The sequence below is a fragment of the Scatophagus argus genome, chromosome 13 (genome assembly GCF_020382885.2).
Source record: "Scatophagus argus isolate fScaArg1 chromosome 13, fScaArg1.pri, whole genome shotgun sequence".
Taxonomy (NCBI): Eukaryota; Metazoa; Chordata; class Actinopteri; family Scatophagidae; genus Scatophagus; species Scatophagus argus.
In genome coordinates this window covers 10862105-10880798 of record NC_058505.1, presented here as the reverse complement: position 1 = coordinate 10880798, position 18694 = coordinate 10862105, and the positions used below count along the sequence as shown (strand labels likewise).

At 41.1% G+C, this 18694-nt stretch overlaps 1 protein-coding gene across 8 annotated transcripts in view; it reads left to right on the top strand.

Annotated features, from left to right (window-relative positions):
- Positions 1–18694, top strand: part of kmt2cb (lysine (K)-specific methyltransferase 2Cb) — a 63420-nt gene that overhangs the window by 11876 nt on the left and 32850 nt on the right. For 7 of the 8 annotated variants that reach the window (XM_046409623.1, XM_046409624.1, XM_046409621.1 and 4 more), the window contains exons 4-17: positions 1014–1161; positions 2056–2262; positions 4106–4215; positions 4368–4477; positions 5086–5248; positions 5398–5569; positions 7219–7333; positions 9386–9561; positions 9762–10105; positions 13221–13298; positions 13648–14375; positions 15909–16031; positions 17083–17199; positions 18084–18188. In XM_046409623.1, the coding sequence (XP_046265579.1) occupies positions 1014–1161; positions 2056–2262; positions 4106–4215; positions 4368–4477; positions 5086–5248; positions 5398–5569; positions 7219–7333; positions 9386–9561; positions 9762–10105; positions 13221–13298; positions 13648–14375; positions 15909–16031; positions 17083–17199; positions 18084–18188 (2696 nt within the window). The remainder of the gene's footprint in view (positions 1–1013; positions 1162–2055; positions 2263–4105; positions 4216–4367; positions 4478–5085; positions 5249–5397; positions 5570–7218; positions 7334–9385; positions 9562–9761; positions 10106–13220; positions 13299–13647; positions 14376–15908; positions 16032–17082; positions 17200–18083; positions 18189–18694) is intronic. The other variant, XM_046409620.1, reaches the window with a different exon arrangement.

Below are 18694 nucleotides of genomic sequence, written 5' to 3'. Positions count from 1 at the left end.
ATCAGTCTCTCAAGACCCATTTATGTGCTTTTTTATGTGTGTACATCACATCATGTGACCATGCCTCCCATTCTCCTACATCTCAGTGCTGCCCTGTTGCTGTGGTAAAGATATTGGGGAGAGAAATTATGAAAGCAGCTAGCTCTGCTTTTATTATTTCAGGTTATTACTACATAAACAGCAGACAAATGTTAGGAGTTTTAGAGCATTCCATCAGTAAGCTTTTTTTGTTCTGTTATGCATGCCCAAAGTTTTGTATTTTGAAACTACCCTGTATCTATTAAAGAAAATATCACAACATACTTAAATACATTCTTACTATTTGTAGCATCGTGAATAACAAGGTTACTGTTACATATTTAGTAAATAAAACCAAGGTGATAAAGAATAGCTGCATGTCACTACTATCCCAAGACCATAAGAAGTCTTCTACAGGTGCGTTCAGTTATTAGGAGGTAATGAGCTTGAATTTGTCCTTGTGTAATTCCATCAGATGACTCTGAATCATTGCAGTATTAGCCTAATTACATCTAAGTGAAATGTTAATAAAAATTCCCAAAGTCTCAGTGAGAGAGATGTTTGGGAGTTATTTTGTATGATTAGCAGAGTGAATTGAGCCCTTCAGCCCCACCATGAGACATTTTGACATCCATTTTTCTGCATCCATTGTTATTGCTATTCTGTACAAGAGCTTGATGTCCCCAGTGGCTTTACTGTAATCAGTGCTTGAGCATACGGTGCCCATATTTTACCATCCATCTCACTAATAAAGAATGTGTTTTTGACCCGGAGGAAACTGAATGGAATGTAATCAACCTGACCTATGACAACTTGTATCTGTCAGAGATGCTGCATGCTGATTTTACAGCTGATTTAAGAGCATATAACATGATAGAAGCCAACATTGAATGGGATGCAATTCTCACAACTGTTCTGGAGATATTTACATACAGTTGCCTACATGTTTCTTACTGAACTTACCTATGGATCATTTTATTTTTTGTTGCCGTCAGAAACGCCAATCCAGCCAGTGGAAACTGTGGAAGTGGTGACTACTGAGGTGCCAGAGGAGGACAAGCCCTCTTCACCTCTGGCTCAGAGCCCTCCAGCTGAGAATTCAGCAGGACCATCTGTCCCAGCGAGTAGAGAAGTCAAAAGCAGGTTAGATATACTAAACTTTCCCAGAACCATAATGGTTTAAGAAACAAAGATCCATGTGCTTTCTCTAAGAAAGTGATTAAACAAACATGTATGTGTACAAGCAGTAGCATGCAACTGTGTGTTTGTGTCCAGCAATGTGACATGCTGTTTGTCTTGCTGTGTACACATGCATGGATGAATTGTAATGGAATAATGAGCTGGTGAAGGCAGCGCTCTCCTCCCAGGTGCCACTCTGTTAAAGGTTATAATCAATCTCCTGGCCTGTCCCTGCTATTGATGTTAGTGATGGAGGGCAGATCATCAGCATCTCCTGGGATCCTATTAACAAGGCCATCTCATTCCTTAAAAATGTGATAAATATTTACTGCCCCTATCATTTCTCAACTTTCTAGCTTTTCTATCAAGACACTTGTCACATGGAATCTGAAACACTTCCATTGCACATTTATTCTTGATATGTCATGGTTTTTGTTTTCAACATCTTGCTGAGAAAATCATGCTAAATTAAATAAATGTAGTTAAAAGCTGTACAGCACTAATGACTATCATAAAGGCACTGTATCAAAAATTGTGATGTCAAATTCACGAACTTTTAACAAATCTGTAAACTTCACTTGTGGTTACAGGTTGAGGTGCCTGTGAGAAATGGTCTGGCATGCTTCTTATACAGTACTTACATATATATATTATGAATTTCACAAATGGTCTATACATGAATGTGTCTGTGCCTTCCTCGCAAATTTAGCCACTGTATGTTTATGTGTATTTTGCCACCTCAGACTGTCCCATTTCCTGAAGAAGTAGGCCTTAATTCATGGTGACATGTGTGGCACTGTATTAAGTCACAGTAGGTATATATAATTAAACCCCTTACGCCCATTTTCTTTGTTTCAGCGAACGTCTCTGTGCCTTCTGTTACTGTGGTAGCCGTAGCCTGCTGGGTCAGGGGGATCTGCTATTATTCAGCACCACGCCTCAGTTTGAAGCACTCTTCACCCGCAAGGATGGAGGAGGCTCAACGAGTGAGAGTAGTGATGGTGATAAGACCACTCAGCCAAAAATGGCCGGCGAGACCACCTCAGGACAGAGGAAAAAGGCAAAGTAAGTAGGCCTGCTTGACCCTATTATTACAAATTGTTTGTTTGTCAGTGTTGATAAGGAAAGTAAAGTAGGTTGTGATAAGTTCCAGTTGTGAGTTAATAGACACACTGTTGTCTGGAATCCAGGCGATGATGGGGGAAGTCTTGTGGTAAAGTTTTTACCAAAATTTTTACTTTGGTCTTTTGTTGAAATCTTCAAAATGGTTTGTTCTTGGACAGTATTGTCACTCATTGGATTATCCCGGGGGGGGGTTACAAGTGTCTTTCTCAGTTAGAAGCTTGTGTTCTCATCAGAGTTTCCATTATCTGGTTTACCTTTCCCTTTCTTCTCCAGAAAAATCTAGTCTGACATATTAAAACTCTCCATTCACAATGTCACATGAAAATAATTACACTGCGTTCACACCAGACAAAAAGTAAAATTTTTACACAGCATGAATTTATACAAAGTCAATGCAAAGCACATTCATGCAACTTGAAAATATAAATGGAGTGAAAAAGTTGCATGTTACCCTAAAACTGTGGATTAGAGAGTCACTGGGCACTTCATGTTACTGGAGAGATTCTGAAATGGTGTGGAGGAGACGATAGACAGACAGAACACATTACTTATTTCTGCTGGCTGCTTGCTTTACATCAAATGTACAGTAAGGTATTCCGGCTGTCTGCATTGATAAATACAAGTGATCTTGCAGTCAAGCTCAGGCAAGTTCAAGGTGAAAATTAGCTTTGCTTTTTGTAAACTCAGGTGCAGTTTGAATTTTGTAAAAAAAAAAGAAAAAGGGATAATAGAGTTTCACTCCCAGGTAATGAAAGACAAATGCTTTAGGGTGGTGATGCACAGCATCATCTGTCTCCATGGCCGATAATATTTGACCAGAAACTGTCATTCTCCATTTGGGTCCATCACTTTGCCTGAGTCCCCCCATACCCAGAGATGCCACACCAGGTGGCACACGCATGCGTGTGCAAGCACTCCCATATTTGCACACTATGCCAACAAAGGACCCTCCCCGGACGCTTCTGGACAGCTGCCTAGTTTGTTTTGGTCCTTTGGGACCAGTTGGGCTTCTCTCTGGGCTCCCAGTGACGTAATGGGCAGTGGGAAGCATGGCTGTGGCACCATGCCAAGCCAACAAGTAGCTGTTGAGTTTTTGCCATGTGATTGGTCATTGACGCCAGTCCTCGGTTGTGCCACACAGAGGCGTAGGGGAAGATATTATAGATCTTTCAGAGAAGCTGAAGTGGTGGACAGAGGGGAAAATTGCGCAAATAAGGTGGGATGAGATAATTTCATAATTGGTGATTGAAAAATTGGGCCATAAACAATAAGCTGTTGATGCTGTTTGTCACGAGTGTGCTATTGTGCTTCTAGAAACCAGTTTCTTGATTTTGGCTGTTGGTTTGTTTACTGGAACTTAGGTCCTTTTTAAATGCTAATGCTCCCTCTTCACATTTTCCGCATGCTATGCAGATCACTAGTTCAAGCCAGGGACTCGGAGAAACGCATCCTTTTCAACAGATTTTATGAGACCGAACAGCCAGCCTCTTGTGCACACACCAAACAAGATGGCCCTCTTCCTCCTCCTCCTCTTCCCTCCTCCCCCCTCCCCCACCGCTTTTTATTTGCTCTCTAACATTTTTCCTCCAGCTCATTCTCTCTGTCTTCATCTCTGCTTTTGTAAAAACTGCATATCATCCTTTATCCTTATGTCTCTACTCCTGAATAATTCCTAAATTGATTCAGCCTGTCCTTCTGCACTGCATATCTTTTAGCTGTCTTCTTTAAAAAACAAGAAACTGTTCTGACCTGCTTTCTTTGCAAACCTCTTCCATTGTTCCAGTGGGTCTGAAAACTGCGAGGAAGAACCAGACCCAGCCAGTCGATTTTGGGATGAGCTTTCTCATGTTGGCCTTCCACACGATCTCAATGTCCAGTCTCTCTTTGAGTCAGGTAAGATCAGTAAACTAAATATTTTTACTCCCTTTTATCAGACATTGTTTGAACCTAAAATGGACTTAAAACCTATTCATGAGTCCACCGTCTTTAATCACAGATGTTTATGTGATTCTAATTAGCACATCCTTTATGTCTTGAAATTTAAGGGCAATGCTGGGCACATCAGAGTTGTGCCTTGTGGTCCGAAGGTGTTTGTGAGGGCGAGGGACAATCTCTGCTTAATGTGGACAGAGCCATTGACTCAGGGAGCACAAAGGTGAGTCAGGGGGGAGCATCCAAGGACTAATAGGTGTTAACATTATCTTAATGTGTTGGGGCAGCAGGGAGGGACTGCTTCAGTGAGGCATGGCAAAGCTGATGGATCAGACTGGCTGGTAAAGGTCGGCCCGGCAGCATGGATCTCTCAGCTGTGAAATGGAAAAGGTCACGCCACTCAACGGGGCAGAGCTCTCATGGCGGCTTAGCTCCCAGTGTTAGCAGTTGCAGAGCTCACAGCTATCCGATTGCGTTTGCAGCCCATTGGTTGTGAAGCCCATCAGCAAGTCTTCCACTTGATCTCCAGAGTGGCTATTAGTGCACACTCACAGAACTGAGAGAAATAGGGAATGGGTGAGGTTCTGTAATGAATTTTATAATCAGGGGAATACAACAGGTTTAAACAGGGGTCTTGATCTAAAGCAGAGAAATTGGTTGCTTTGAGACATTAAAGACAAGTACTGTATTTATATAACCAGCTAATAAGTCAGCTAATGCTATGGATATATTTTAGAGTTTGTTGTTTCTTCGACTGTTCATGGAATGTATTCATTTTAGTTGTGAATAAAGACATTTTGCACATATTTATTGATCTGTCTCTTTCTGCAGCACTGTGCATACTGTAAGCGCCTTGGAGCATCCATTAAGTGCTGTGCTGAAGGATGTGCTAAACTTTACCATTACCCCTGTGCGGGGGCAGCTGGGACCTTTCAGGATATCAAGAGTCTCTCGCTCCTCTGCCCAGAACACACTGATCTGGCCATTCACAAATGTAAGTTGAGTAGAATTGGTTTCCCTGTGTACATGCTACTGCAGTAAAATTAAGTGAGAATTTGACATTTTATCAACCCTGCTCTCTGACATGTGGTTTTCTCTCTGAGTTAACTGACTTGACTCACTGTTCAATTTTCCTTCCTATAGTCGTAGATGATGTAAATTGCGCGCTATGTGATAGCCCAGGGGACCTACTGGACCAGCTCTTCTGCACCAGTTGTGGTCAGCATTACCATGGGATATGCTTGGACATGGCCGTGACCCCTCTGAGGAGGGCAGGTTGGCAGTGCCCTGAATGCAAAATCTGCCAGACATGCAAGTGAGTCACCTTCTACTCACCTCAGTAATTTATCACAGACTGAATGCTTTTGTCCTCTAGCTTTTCTTTCACTTTACTTATTACGTATTTTCTTTTATACCCACCAGGCATGGTGCTTAGTGCTGGTTTGTTTACCTCTGTGGTTTGTGATGAGCTAACTGGATGTTGTACCCTGAAGCTCAGCTGTAACTTCTGACCTTATTTAAACAGCATAGGAGCTCTGCTAGCAACTAGGCCCGTTTGCCTTAGGTGAACACTTTCCATTGAGCTTTCAGCTCTGTATTTACATAGGAACTCTAGTACTATGTTATTACTGCATAGCATAGTATTTTTCAAGATGAGTAGGGGTTCGTGATATATTGTCACAGACTCTAATGGATTGAAGGGCAGTTGAGACAATTTCCCGATTCCTTTTGGTTGATTCGACAAATCAACAAATCCTTTTTTCACTACCTGTGCATAGCATAGATTTTATTGTGGATTTTATACCAATCTTAAATTTTTACCTGTATTTATAAAAGTGAAAAATAGTGGAAATACATCTGGTGTTGGCCAGGAAAAGGCCAGTTTGTTTACAGTCAATCTTTCTTTTTTTTTTTTTTCCCCCAACCAATTCTTCAGCCTTACTCATTGTCAGCCCTACAATTAGAGATGTAGCACCCCCACACACTGTGACGCACAGCTACATGCCCCAAGCTACTGTATATCAGCTCTGCTAATATTTTAGCACACTAATATTTCTGCAGGAACAAGCATTACTTTGTTTGTGTAAAAGCCATGGGAATGGTAAGTACTGCATTTACCATTTTGATGCACCACGATCAGTTATCCCTATATTAATTATGTAAACAAGCTGCCATCACCACCTTTACCGACCATGGCATTTTTACACTATTAGCTATATTAAACCAAAATGAATTGTTACAGGTAAACAAAGTACTGACAGAAAAATGAAATCTTACTAATTAAATTTATAATAAGGACTGTTCTTCCCAGATAAGTGCTCTGGCATTGGGTGCAACATATTAGGGCAACTTATTACATGTTCCCGCCTACATATTGCTGCAAGTCTCATCTTGTCCATGTGGTTATCAATAATAGGTAATTAGTCAGCATTGGACAGTCAGACTATTGTATTTAATAGTATTTTATTTAGATGTTGTCAAGACGCACTAAAACATACGCAAATATTTCTTCCTCCATTTTAATTTCACCACAGTTGAGTTCTAATAAACATGCCTACACCTCTGCACAACCCTGCAGTAACATGTCACATGCTGGGTTTTATGTAAATTCATAGCACACACCAGAGTTGCACACCTAAGGAAATTTGGCTACATACAACCCTATTTTGACATAATTCCCCTCATCATCCCTTCATCAATATGATAATGGTATCAACCTGATGAAACAATAGATCAGTTCAAACAAAAGGTGAAAGTCTCAAAGCAGACCTTGGAATACAGCTGGGAATATCAAAGAGAGGCAAGTGCTCCGCTCAGAACTAAAACATTATATTAAAGGTATTTTATTCACAAAGCCTTCTAAACATGACCATTCCAAAAAGAGAAGCGCCGTGACTATGATTATCTCTGTGAATATTGTACAGAAAATACCATTCATGCAACCCTCTGTCTCTCACTTTGTAGGAACCCAGGGGAGGACACTAAAATGCTGGTGTGTGACATGTGTGACAAAGGCTACCATACCTTTTGTCTGCAACCTGCTATGGACTCTCTTCCCACCAATGGATGGAGATGTAAGGTAGGAAAGACCACATATAGTGCTTGGCTTGCTAAAATAAGGGTTATTCTGGCTGGTATCTTAAAAATTTGCGAAAGCTGTTTGTTCGTTGGAGAGCCAACCTTTAGCACATGATGTCCAGATTGTTTCCACCGGAAGTAATTTTGCAGCAAATTGAAACACAAAATTCCTACTGTGTGTGGATGGTAATATTCAATGGAAAAATATATTCAAACATGTCTGCCACCCACCACAATATGACTTTTTGGTGGTTTGTATTTGCACTTCCTGTAGTTATGAAATGACTCACACCGGCTGATCTTTTGAAAGGCTTCAGTTCAGCTTCAGTGTCGTGAGATATGTGTGTACATGCATGTGCATATTTATCACACGTATCCCTCAGTGCGCCTCGCCCTTTGCTCTCCAGCTGCATAAGTGATGTGCTTGTTACTCAGGCAGGCGGTGTTAACACACCATGCAATTTGAGGCACTGGTCGGAGGAGGCCGTGGCAGTAGAGCCAGCAGGTGATGAAAGGTCTACATAGTTGACTTCTCTGTCTGACTCAGCACAGAAGGAAGACAACCCACACACATCCTTGCCTCTTACTTCTCCTGGGCGGCCACCACCAGCCCCTGTTTCCACTTGCTCAGTTTTGTTCTGAGTGCAGTCATCTTTCTGAAGCAGAGATCAGTGAGAAAAAAAGTTGTTCCAGTTTCAATGTTCACGTTCCTCTTATTGTTGTCTACAATCTTTGAGCCCCAAGCTCATTCAGGCTCAGTGGCTGGCCAGTCTACTAAACTCCAAAGTCACTGTATTACCAAGAGAAAGTAAGTGTGATTTATACTTTGAACAAGCTTAAGGACCATGTCTTGTGGAAAATAGAAACATTGGCAATGGCCATTACTGCGTGATTTTTTTTTTTTTAAACAATCTTGTCAATTGACTTTTTGCTCCTAGATCCTCCTCCTTCTCCTTTGCATTAATAATACAGCTGCTTAGAGTATATTTAGCCTACAGTAACCCTGCATTAAAACTATATTGACTATTTGATTATGTTAAGTTATGTTAATAAGCTAAGTTAACAAAATATGGTTTAGCAAATATAGCCCTCACTAGAGATTTCCTTTCCTTTTCTTCTTAAAGTTTTATTGTGTCTTATGTTTTGTGTGTGTGAAAAGTGTCTGTACATTTGTGCCATGAAGGTCTTTACAAATTTAGGACAGCCTCTCTTATTCCCAGCATGAACAAAATACTGAAGTCCAAACACCATTAAAAATGAACAACAGTACTTACGAGGCATGCTGCATGCTGCCTTGTAAGTGCCAAATGACCAATTTTTTTTAACCCAAACTGCTCTGTTTGTGGTCTTACGCTGTCAATGTGGATAATTCATCAAAAATTCTGGCTGCCATCTGTTGCTTAAAACTCTGAGCTCAATGAAACAGTTCCAGTGGTTTTTGAAAAGTGGAACTTTTCAGTGGAGCTGACAAAAGATAGCAAATGGAATAAGTTTTATGAAGGTGATACTGGTCTTTTTTAAAAAATAACCCTAAAAGTGTTAAAGATGAAACAGGAAAACAAAAAGTTCACGCATGTGCTCCAGGTTTGCATTATTAGCAGCTATTATCAACTACTTTGATTTCAAGTGTCAGCCCTTTGTAATACCATTTGATAGCATGTTGCAGTCAGTCATGTAGATCATAAAATCTTAAAATCTGTTTCATGTTTCAAATTTGTTTGTCCTAATAATATTCAGTAATAGAATGTTTGTACTGTACTTTATTCAAAACTGGTTACTATAAACAATCCTAGTGCTTGACTGTTACCTTGTATTCATGTCTTTAAGGCCTGAAAATACTGATGTTATGTTTTTTAGTCAGATTCCCTAGCTCTGCCTTAAAGATTTTGCTGGTCTTGAAAATAGAAACATTTGCTTTGTGCCTGGGCAGGTTTCAGGCTTGTTTCCCATTCCATGACTCTGCCAAATCTGCATAGCAGAAATACTGTATTCTGCTGCATTGGGCCTTAATGGTTTTTAATGTCTTGTTAGTAAGATATCCTTTGCTCCTCAGAACTGCAGAGTGTGCATCCAATGCGGAACACGAACCAGCAAGCAATGGCACCACACCAGCCTGCTGTGTGAGAACTGCGTCCAAAACCAGGACCCTACTTTGTGCTGTCCTATGTGTGCCTGTACCCTGGACCCTGAGCATCACAAAGACTTGCTCTTCTGTCACATTTGTAAACGGTAAGGAACATTTGTTGTTTATTTCTTTATAATGCAAATACTTCAGATCTAATGCTCTTCTGTTTTGTTTTGGGTCTTGATATTCCTTGGTAACACTTAAAAAACATTAGGAAAACCACAGTAATAAATATGTCACATTTTAGGATCTCACAGAAATCCCTGTCGAACAATCCCTTAAAATTCCTGTGCACTCCTTTCAGATGGCTACACCTGGAGTGCGAGCGTCAGAACTCAGGCCAAGCAGAAATCCACCCCAGAGAGGAGTATGTTTGTTCCAACTGCAGGTCTCCTGCTGCAGAGCAGCCAGAGGATATGGACACTGGCCCAGTGCTCAGCCCTCAGTCAGCCTCCATGCACACAGACTCTGAGCCTGGCCTACAGCTGGCTAAAAAGCACACAGACCTAGAACCTGGCACTCAGCTGCCTCCTGAAATGCACAATGACCCCAAACCAGAATTACTTGCTGTTCCATTGCACTCAGATCCAGAGCCTGTCCAGAGTACCGTCCAGGAGCAGAAGCTGGCCACGTCAGCCCAGAAGCCTGGTAGGTTTTTGTTCCAAAAAGGCGGATACACGAGAAGAAAACTGCTCTGATCTCTTTTCTTGCGCTATCGTGAAGTCTATATTTTCCTCTATGCCCATGTCCCCCCTCCTGTTTTCGTCTTTTTTTTTTCAGCATATTAATCAGATTGTTATTGCAAGGTAGGGCCATGGAGTATATTTCTTTTGATTATACAAAATCACACACACAAGCGCCAGATTATGCAGTTGAAATTGTATGAGAGAGTCTTTGTACAGCAAGGTTCATTCATTCAGCCTCAAATAACGCAGAGGCAGCTGAAAGTTTTGGCCTTGCAACATGAAAAGTGGGCTGTACTGTCAGCACAGATGAAGTTTTGAAAATCACAGTTGTTGTGGATGAAAGGACTGGGAGTTGCTTGGACTAAGACCAGAGAGAAGCACTTCTTTTATTTAGACTTTCCAATAACCAGATGGTGTAATACTATTGACAGATTAAAGTGACTCCATTGTCTTTGTTACTGTGTTTTGAAAAATAATTTGTTTCTTCCTCCTGACTCTGGGAGAGGTAGTATTGGCTGCCCATCTGTGCGCGTGAGACTGTTGCTTAAGAGCATTCTGTTTATTTTAAAAATTCACGATATAGTCTGTTGTGAAGAGATGGTTGCTTCAGTTGGCTGCTCACATTTACTATAAATCAACTTTAAATTTGACTTGCAGCCAGACTTGTTAAAATAATGGAGAAAGAGGTTGCTGAGGCATTGTGGCCATGTGTGATGTCTGTCATATCTTTGTGTGTATGCCTTGCCTGCGACAGGCCTGTGACAATGGACAAATACATAATGTCAGTTGAATAGGGGCTTCAGTGGGATACATACTATAAATCTATAAGTCAGGGCTCAAAACTTTCTAATTTACATACTGTCCACCCCTGACTTGAACTCTACATCAACTTTGACTTTATAAAAGCATATTAGCTTTTATAGCTGGGTGTCGTTTTTTAGAAGAAGCTTGATCTTCCTAATAAACCCCTTCCTTCCCAACAGCTGTCTGTTCTGCTTGTCATGAGGCCTCTGTGAGTCACTGAGGTGCAACACTGTGAGTTACATGATGCTGGTATCTGCTTGTATTAAGCTCAGTGTTGCATCCCCACTCTGGTCCATGTGAATTCTGCCTGCAGTGGAGTTGAGTATCAAGGAAATTAACGGTGAGCTGAGGATGGTGTTGGTATCTCCTCTGCCCACTCTGTCTAGACAGCAGACTCTACTGGCAGGAGAGGCTAGATAGGAGTAGTGTGATGGTGATGATATTGGCTCCCCTGTCTGCAAACCTGCCTTGGAGCTATGCTGGCTCATTCATGAATGCTCACACAGTTTCCTTACTCTGTTCACCATACACATGTGCTCTCATTTTACTAGCTTTTTCCTGTGGTCATGCACCACTTCATCATTGGCTTTAACTGGCAAGCCATGCTTCTCCCACTGTGGTTTTAAAGACGAGTGCACTTGTGATCTGTCTTGATTTAACAGGAGCTTTAGGAGGGTTATGTTGAGCACCTCGAAATAAGATTGAGCCAAACATTTTTTTTCAAGACGTGAGAGACAGTACCAAAGATGTAAGCTTCTTGAATTAGACAAAGAGTTAAAAGTTTGGTTTATTTTTTGCAGTGTTGTTGATGCTGCACACAATATGAGGAGGACATTTATTTTTATCATGTGTAGAAATTTACTTGGATATTTGCTGATTTTTTTTTTTTTTTATTTTAGTTTTGGTTTTGTTATGTGAGATCACGACTATGCTGCCAACCACCCACACGTATAAGCTAATTAAAGTCATTAACCAGAGCTGTTTATCACCTGCCAGGATTCTCCACCACTCAGGGTTTAACAGCAGGCTTACCGTGACTCAAGTGAGATGCTGTTAGATCCATCCTGTGACTGCAAGTTAGACCTGGCTTTGCTCCTCTGTTGCATTAATCAAAGTCATGTATTTATCTCTACCATCATCTTTTCGCTGTAGGAGATGTAGGAAGCAAGTTGTTAATATGAATGAGAATGTGTGTTCAGCTTGGTCAATAGTTGAAGGCTTGAAATGGTCGGAGGGCCATCTCCTAATTGACTTTCTGGCATCAGCACCGGATGAGCACCTGCAAGCTGCACAGTCATGAGCCCAGAGCACACAGACCCTGGGATGTTGGTTGTCATGGTTACTCCCTTCCCTGGCAGAGATGCTTAGCAGGTGCATGTGTGTGTCAGGATCAGTGTGACATGGGAACTTGTGGATTGAGATGGTGGGCCCCTCATTAAGACTAGGCTATCTGTACGGCTGTCTGGCAGAATATTGGCTCGATGCGTGGATGCCTGATAGCCAGGAATGACTAGTTCTATTCATACCAGACTTTACTCTTTAATAAAAAACCAAATGGAGAGAGAGCAGAGGAGACAACCAAAGGACCAAGTGGTAAGAGAGGGTAATATACCCTAGATTACTGCTAAAATGTAACCTAAAGTAAAGATCTTTTTTATGCATTTGGACTGCTTTTTATTCAAAATTCACCCCATGTCATTAACACTTCTGTTACATCCTTTTCAAGGCTAATGTAACGGTCCATTAAATCGGAGCAGTGAAATTAATGGTACACCTGTATCTAATGAAAAACCTTATGTTTTTTTTAATGCAAATATAGAACCATATAAAATTTTGTTTTTTCATTTATTGGCTCAAGAGATAATTGGTGATCTTCAACACAAGGCTTTATGTTTTAAATTAGAGATTATGAAGCGTTATCAACTCTGTTTACTTTTTCATTAAAAACAAAAACAAAACCAAAATAATCCACGGTTTTACAACAGGAAAGAGTCTCCACCACTTGCAGATTCACACCATAGTATAGTCTTTGTTCTACCATTGGATTTGAAACAACGGATGGGTAGAATTGATGCAGGCAGAAACTCCTTTCTCTCAGTCAGTTTGACTGCTGGGCATCCAAGCTTAACATTTCCCTATGGCCCACTTTATTTTACTCACTCGCCGTTTTGTTGTAATATATTCTTAGTGTCTCCAGATCTCAGTTCTCTCTATTAATGAACAAATATTTTATTGTATAGAATCTCACTGAGAATAAATCTTCTCTCTTTTAGTAGTCTCAGCAGGAGCAGACGTTGAGATGCAGGTTACCGAGCCTTCTGTCAACAAAACCCCAACAGAATTCAAACCAGGTTTGTACACGCAACCTATTTATTGGGTGCTTAATCTGTGTTGTGGAACCTCCTATTGATTTGCATTGATGCAACAGTGATGGCTGTTTCGGTTTTTCTCACAGTTTATTCACCCTTTTAAAATGCTGTGTAAATGTTGTTTGAGGTCGTGGTTCGATATGGAGTCTCCCCATGAAATGGATCGCGTCATTTGCCTCACTAACATCAACATTTCGTTAGTGATATTTAGAAAGTATTGGCATAACATAACTTGTGCTGGCTTCAACCTCTGTCTTTTTTCATCTGCTATTGTTGTGAATGTCATATGTCCATATATGTTCCTCTGACCACTGTGTATTTCCTCCTTCAGAAACAAAACCAGCAGCAAAAGCCCAGCATACATCTGCAGAGAGTCCTGTGTTTTCAGCGACTCCAAGCCAGGAGTCTGAGTCTTTTCCAGCCAAGCTCTCAATGGAGTCACTACAGACACAGGATACCACATTACAAATCAAACCAGCAAAGACAGAGGCCTGCCCTGAAGAGGGCACAGCCAACCCTAGCACAAAGGATTTTAAGGCCATCATCACTACCACCAAAGAACCAAGTACTGCATCAGTACCTTTCATGGACCAACCAATGGAGATCTCACTACCCCAGCCTTTGAGTATGGATGTAGTCAGGGCTTCTTTCCTGGAAACTGCTCCAAAAGAACATCTCAAGGAGAGGAGCGAGGGAATTTTTCACAGGAACCTGGCAGACATTGCTAAGCCCTCAGCCTCTAGTGCATCAGAGGAGATGTACACTACACCAGAGAGCAAGCCTAATCTGTCACTTCCCAGCCTGTCCTCAGAGGAGAAACCGCTGAAGACATCTGTAGAAAAGTTGGCTGAAATGGTTTCCTCTCCTTCACACTCCTCGTCTATGGGCCGAGGGATATCTATCAGAGAACCACCCCAGACTCAGATCCTACCTTCGACAGGTGACCACAGCAGTATAATACCTACCACCACACTTATACCACTTACTCCTAAGATTGGAATGGGAAAGCCAGCAATCACCAAGAGGAAGTTTTCACCTGGGAGACCACGAGTGAAGCAGGTAGGAATGTCAATATCATGTATTTTTGTGTTTTGTTTTGTTTTTTTTGCTTTGTTGCACTGTCTGGCTCTTTCTGCCTTATTCATCATCCCAGCCCAAGTAATAAACTGCTGCAGTGTAGGCTAGTAATTGGTACTCATACCAAGGATTAAGTTGGTTAGATTAGGTCAGTTGAAGCGCTTTACAAAGATCAGGATGTAAGTCTATCCTCTGTTGGGTGAGTCCCCTCTTCACAAACGTGAAGAAGGCACTCCCTGTGCCCTCTTCACATTTGTGCACCACATGACCAATTAGTCACAATGTTCATGCAAAACTTAATTGAAATATTAATTGTTTAGTAGGATTTTTTTTTTTTTTTAATGACTATGTATTTTGTTCCAGCTCAGTGACATTTTCATACCAGTCACTCTCCTCATGTCATGTCCACATTACAAACATGCTCCACCTTATTGTCCCATTGAGGATGAGCATTCTTCAAGTCACAAATTACAGCAGACATAGCCATGATTATGTCCTAGTTATATCCATATTGCACCGTTACTCCAGTGGGTTACCATAATATGTAATAAAGTTCTTAGTCCATTTAAAAGAGGTGGGTTGAATTGACAAGACTCCCAAGACTGGTCTCACAAAATAACTTAATGGGATGGGGTAATAGCGGGGAAGTTGTGCTCTGATACTTAAATGTAGCTATTAATCCATCCTTCCTGTTGGTATTTGCATTAGTGAACTAAGTGATTTAAAAAAAACTTTTAAACTACTCTTAGTGTTCCAGCATTGTTAAAACATGATTTATAATAGAGAGACTGAATGTAGTCTCTCTGAGACAAATAATAGTAGAAATTGAATTACACCCATGGCTATAATATATTATGAATGATGTTGATGAGGGTAGACTAATTTAGTTTGCAAATTGCGCCCCCCTCAAATATATCTCATCTTTTAAATAAACATTGTACCGCTCAAACTAATTTGTTACATAAGACCTAGGGAAATCTATTCCAAAAATTTTTAATTTTGCCCACTCTGAAGTCCTGCATGCTTTATCTGATGCATTCATGTCCTGTCGTGCTGACGCAATTCCCCTTGTTTTGTCAACACGCCAAACATAAACTGTTGTCATGGTGAGAGGTTGCAGGGCTTCTTTCCTGCCGTGATGCCCTGGCAAATTATGCTCTGTGATAAGTAACTAACACAGTTGTGCTCTCCCATTTTGCCTTGACAAACACTCTATTAGAAACATTCCTCTTAAGCTAATATGCATGAAAACTTGAAAGACTGGCTTTGACTTAGAATGTAACAGAATGACTTGTTCATATTTTGCACTTCAGATGCTTTCTAATACTGTAACTCTGTCTAGACAGATGTGTATTGAGTAGTTCCTATATGGCAGCATTAAAAGCTCACCACATTTCCCTAACATCTTTCTTGGTATGTTTTATTTCTTCGCTGGCTTTGTTTTTAAGTTGCTGCATTTTGTCGCCCTCCTCCCTCCCTCTCTCTCACTCTCTCACCTGCCCTCCCTTACCTTAGGGTGCATGGAGCCCCCATAGCAGTGTGAGCTCCCCCTTGTCCTGGTCACCAGACCAGCCCGAGGGGTGGGACGTCCCAAAGACCAGGCAGTCCTCTGGCAGCCCCGGCTGGAGCATCAGAGTGGTAAATACTGTGGCTCACCAGAGACAGCAGGGCAGCAGCTGCCCTCTGTTAGCCCTCTGTTTACCCTAGTGACGTGCACTCCCTGAGTGTTTCTGAATGTCACTGTGATGTATATCATAGCCTACAATAACAATTACCACCACCTCAGAGTGAGAAGGGGAGTTTTGAAAGACCAGTGACTGTGCTAACAATTACGAAGTGCAATTGAAAGAAATAGCAATATTGACAGTGGGCTTTGTTGGCTATGCTGTTGAATTTAGAGATCAAGGGTATTGTTTAATAAGACATTCCAGTCCACACAAATATTTTAACAGTTTTAACCAGTGAATTTGTCCCATTTCTTGTTTGTCATCAAAGCTCTGTCGTGCTCCTTTCTTTTGTGTGTCATTTAAATGTGCATCAGTATCTTTTTTCTCTTCTTTGAGTTTGATTTCGTGAAAAGTCCAAGGCAGTTGGTTGCCATGGGGACAGACATTACTCTTAGTAAAGCTGGGTCAGGGTTAATTTGTGTGCTGCCACAGGGGTCCAGTCCAGGTTAAACACCATCATACTCTGTGTCTGTCAGGAGGCACAGTGGATGAGGAGAGGCCTTGGTTTGGGATCAGTGTCAATTTTGGGGTAAATGGGAAGGGATTTTGGGGCAAGTGCTGGAAGGTTCATTTTCACTTAAGTTTGACACTCTTGATTAGGCGCAGGACTCCCATTGGAACTGTGCTAAGGGTGTAGTGGAACTTGCAACTGCTAGAACAACAGCTCAGAGAACTTTCTCTCTCACTTCCTATCTGTCTGGCAGAAACTGTAGTGTACATCTCACTCTTCTTCCTTTTGACCATTTGCATTCAGATCTTACACATTTCTAAACATTAGATTTCATTTTGCCCACTTTTTAAGTCTTTGTCCACTGAACAAACTACTATTGGAACGATTCAAGAGAGAAACAAACATTTGCAGCAAAAGATGGGAAGTGGCCCTGTTTTCCCCAATGTTGTATCTATATTCACACCTTAGGTCCTAGACTGCACTTTTTCTGATTTTTGTCTTGCCTACACAGGGTCGAGGTTCAGGTTTCCCAGGGAGGAGGAGACCCAGAGGGGCTGGTCTGTCTGGTAGAACTGGACGTGGAAGGGCCAGAGGCAAGAATGGAGCAAGTCCGAGCATCAATCCTGGGGTATGTGCTGTCAGCTGGATCTTGACATCACTTGCAAACATTGCACTGTATGCAAAGCAGTGTTTGTTTCCCTCTGGCTGAAGACGTGGCTTATGTATTGTGAGCAGCTTTAATGTAAATGACAGAGTGAACTGTTTACTAGTCCTGTTGGTAAATGGTAAGGTACAGACTGCATATTTCGTTACGACCGTTTCTTCAATACCTCCAAATAATGACCCAGATGATGTAAAAAAATAGCTGATATTAACTATCCAGTGACTAAGTCTTTATAGTAAATAATGTTTAGAGATGCACCGATTGACCGTCGATGGACCAGAATTGGCTGGTTTTCACACACACAGTGGTGCAGGCAGTAACTTGCAGCCAAACAAGTTCTTCATTGTGAGTGAAGAAGACTTAAGCAGAGGAAAAATGGCTGAAGCTAAAGCTAGCTAAAGCTCAGTGCCAGTCACAAGCCAGCAGCCTCTCCCGTCTTTCCTTGGTATGAGCGATGAAAAGACCAAAGCAGTTATGAGGAAAATTATGAAATCCATGACCCTGTTTGATCAGCTGTTCTCCATAGTGGAGAATAGAGTGTTACCAGAGTGGCGTGGCTCCTTTAAGAAAGAGAGCAGTACGTATGTGCTCATTTTCAGTTAATTTTTATTTGTAGCTCTTTCTAGTTACTTTATTTTAGAGAAAATTCCAAAGTTTATGTTTTTTTTTTTGGTGTCGTGTATGCTGTCAATTATAGTTCTTAGAAAGAAAATTGGAATCGGCAAAAATTTGTATTGGCCAGAAAATCATAATCAGCCACAAAAATTGCTATAGGTGCAGCTCTAATGATGATGATGATGATGCTTATGTATTATTGTATGTTTGTTTTGTTTTGTTCTGATATGCAGGTCACCACAATAGAAACACCATACCAAGTCAAGGAGGAGGAAGAGAATGCCATGCACAACACTGTGGTCATATTTTCCAGCAATGACAGTTTCACGCTTAAACAGGTCTTTATTTAATTCTTAAGAGTAGTGCTAATGTGTTTAATTTTCAGTCCTCATCTGTGATTTTTTTCATTTACTTAGATGGCCTGAAATTAAATCTGTGCTTAAAGACCTCTCCCACTGGAGATCATTAATTCTTGTGGAGATAATGCCAACCGCCTGCAGCCAGTGCACTTGTTATGTAACACAGTATCATATTGAAATTTTATTGTTTTCTACTTTCTGCCTTCAAAGTAATGTTTCTATGCTGAATTTAATTCTGGAACAAATACGTGACTGTTGGCCAATGCTGCATATTCATCAAGACTTTAGAGACACCAGTAACTAAAATCCTGTATTATTAGAGAATAACTATTCATAAAAATGGTCAGGGAGTTCAACAATGCAGCTGAGGTTGTTGTTATCAAGGCAGCAATCCCCGACTGGCTCAAGTGAAACTGGTCAGTATTCAAGACTGTTCTGTGTAGCACTCAGCTGTGGATGTGAGTTTGAAAGAGGATTTGAAAGTC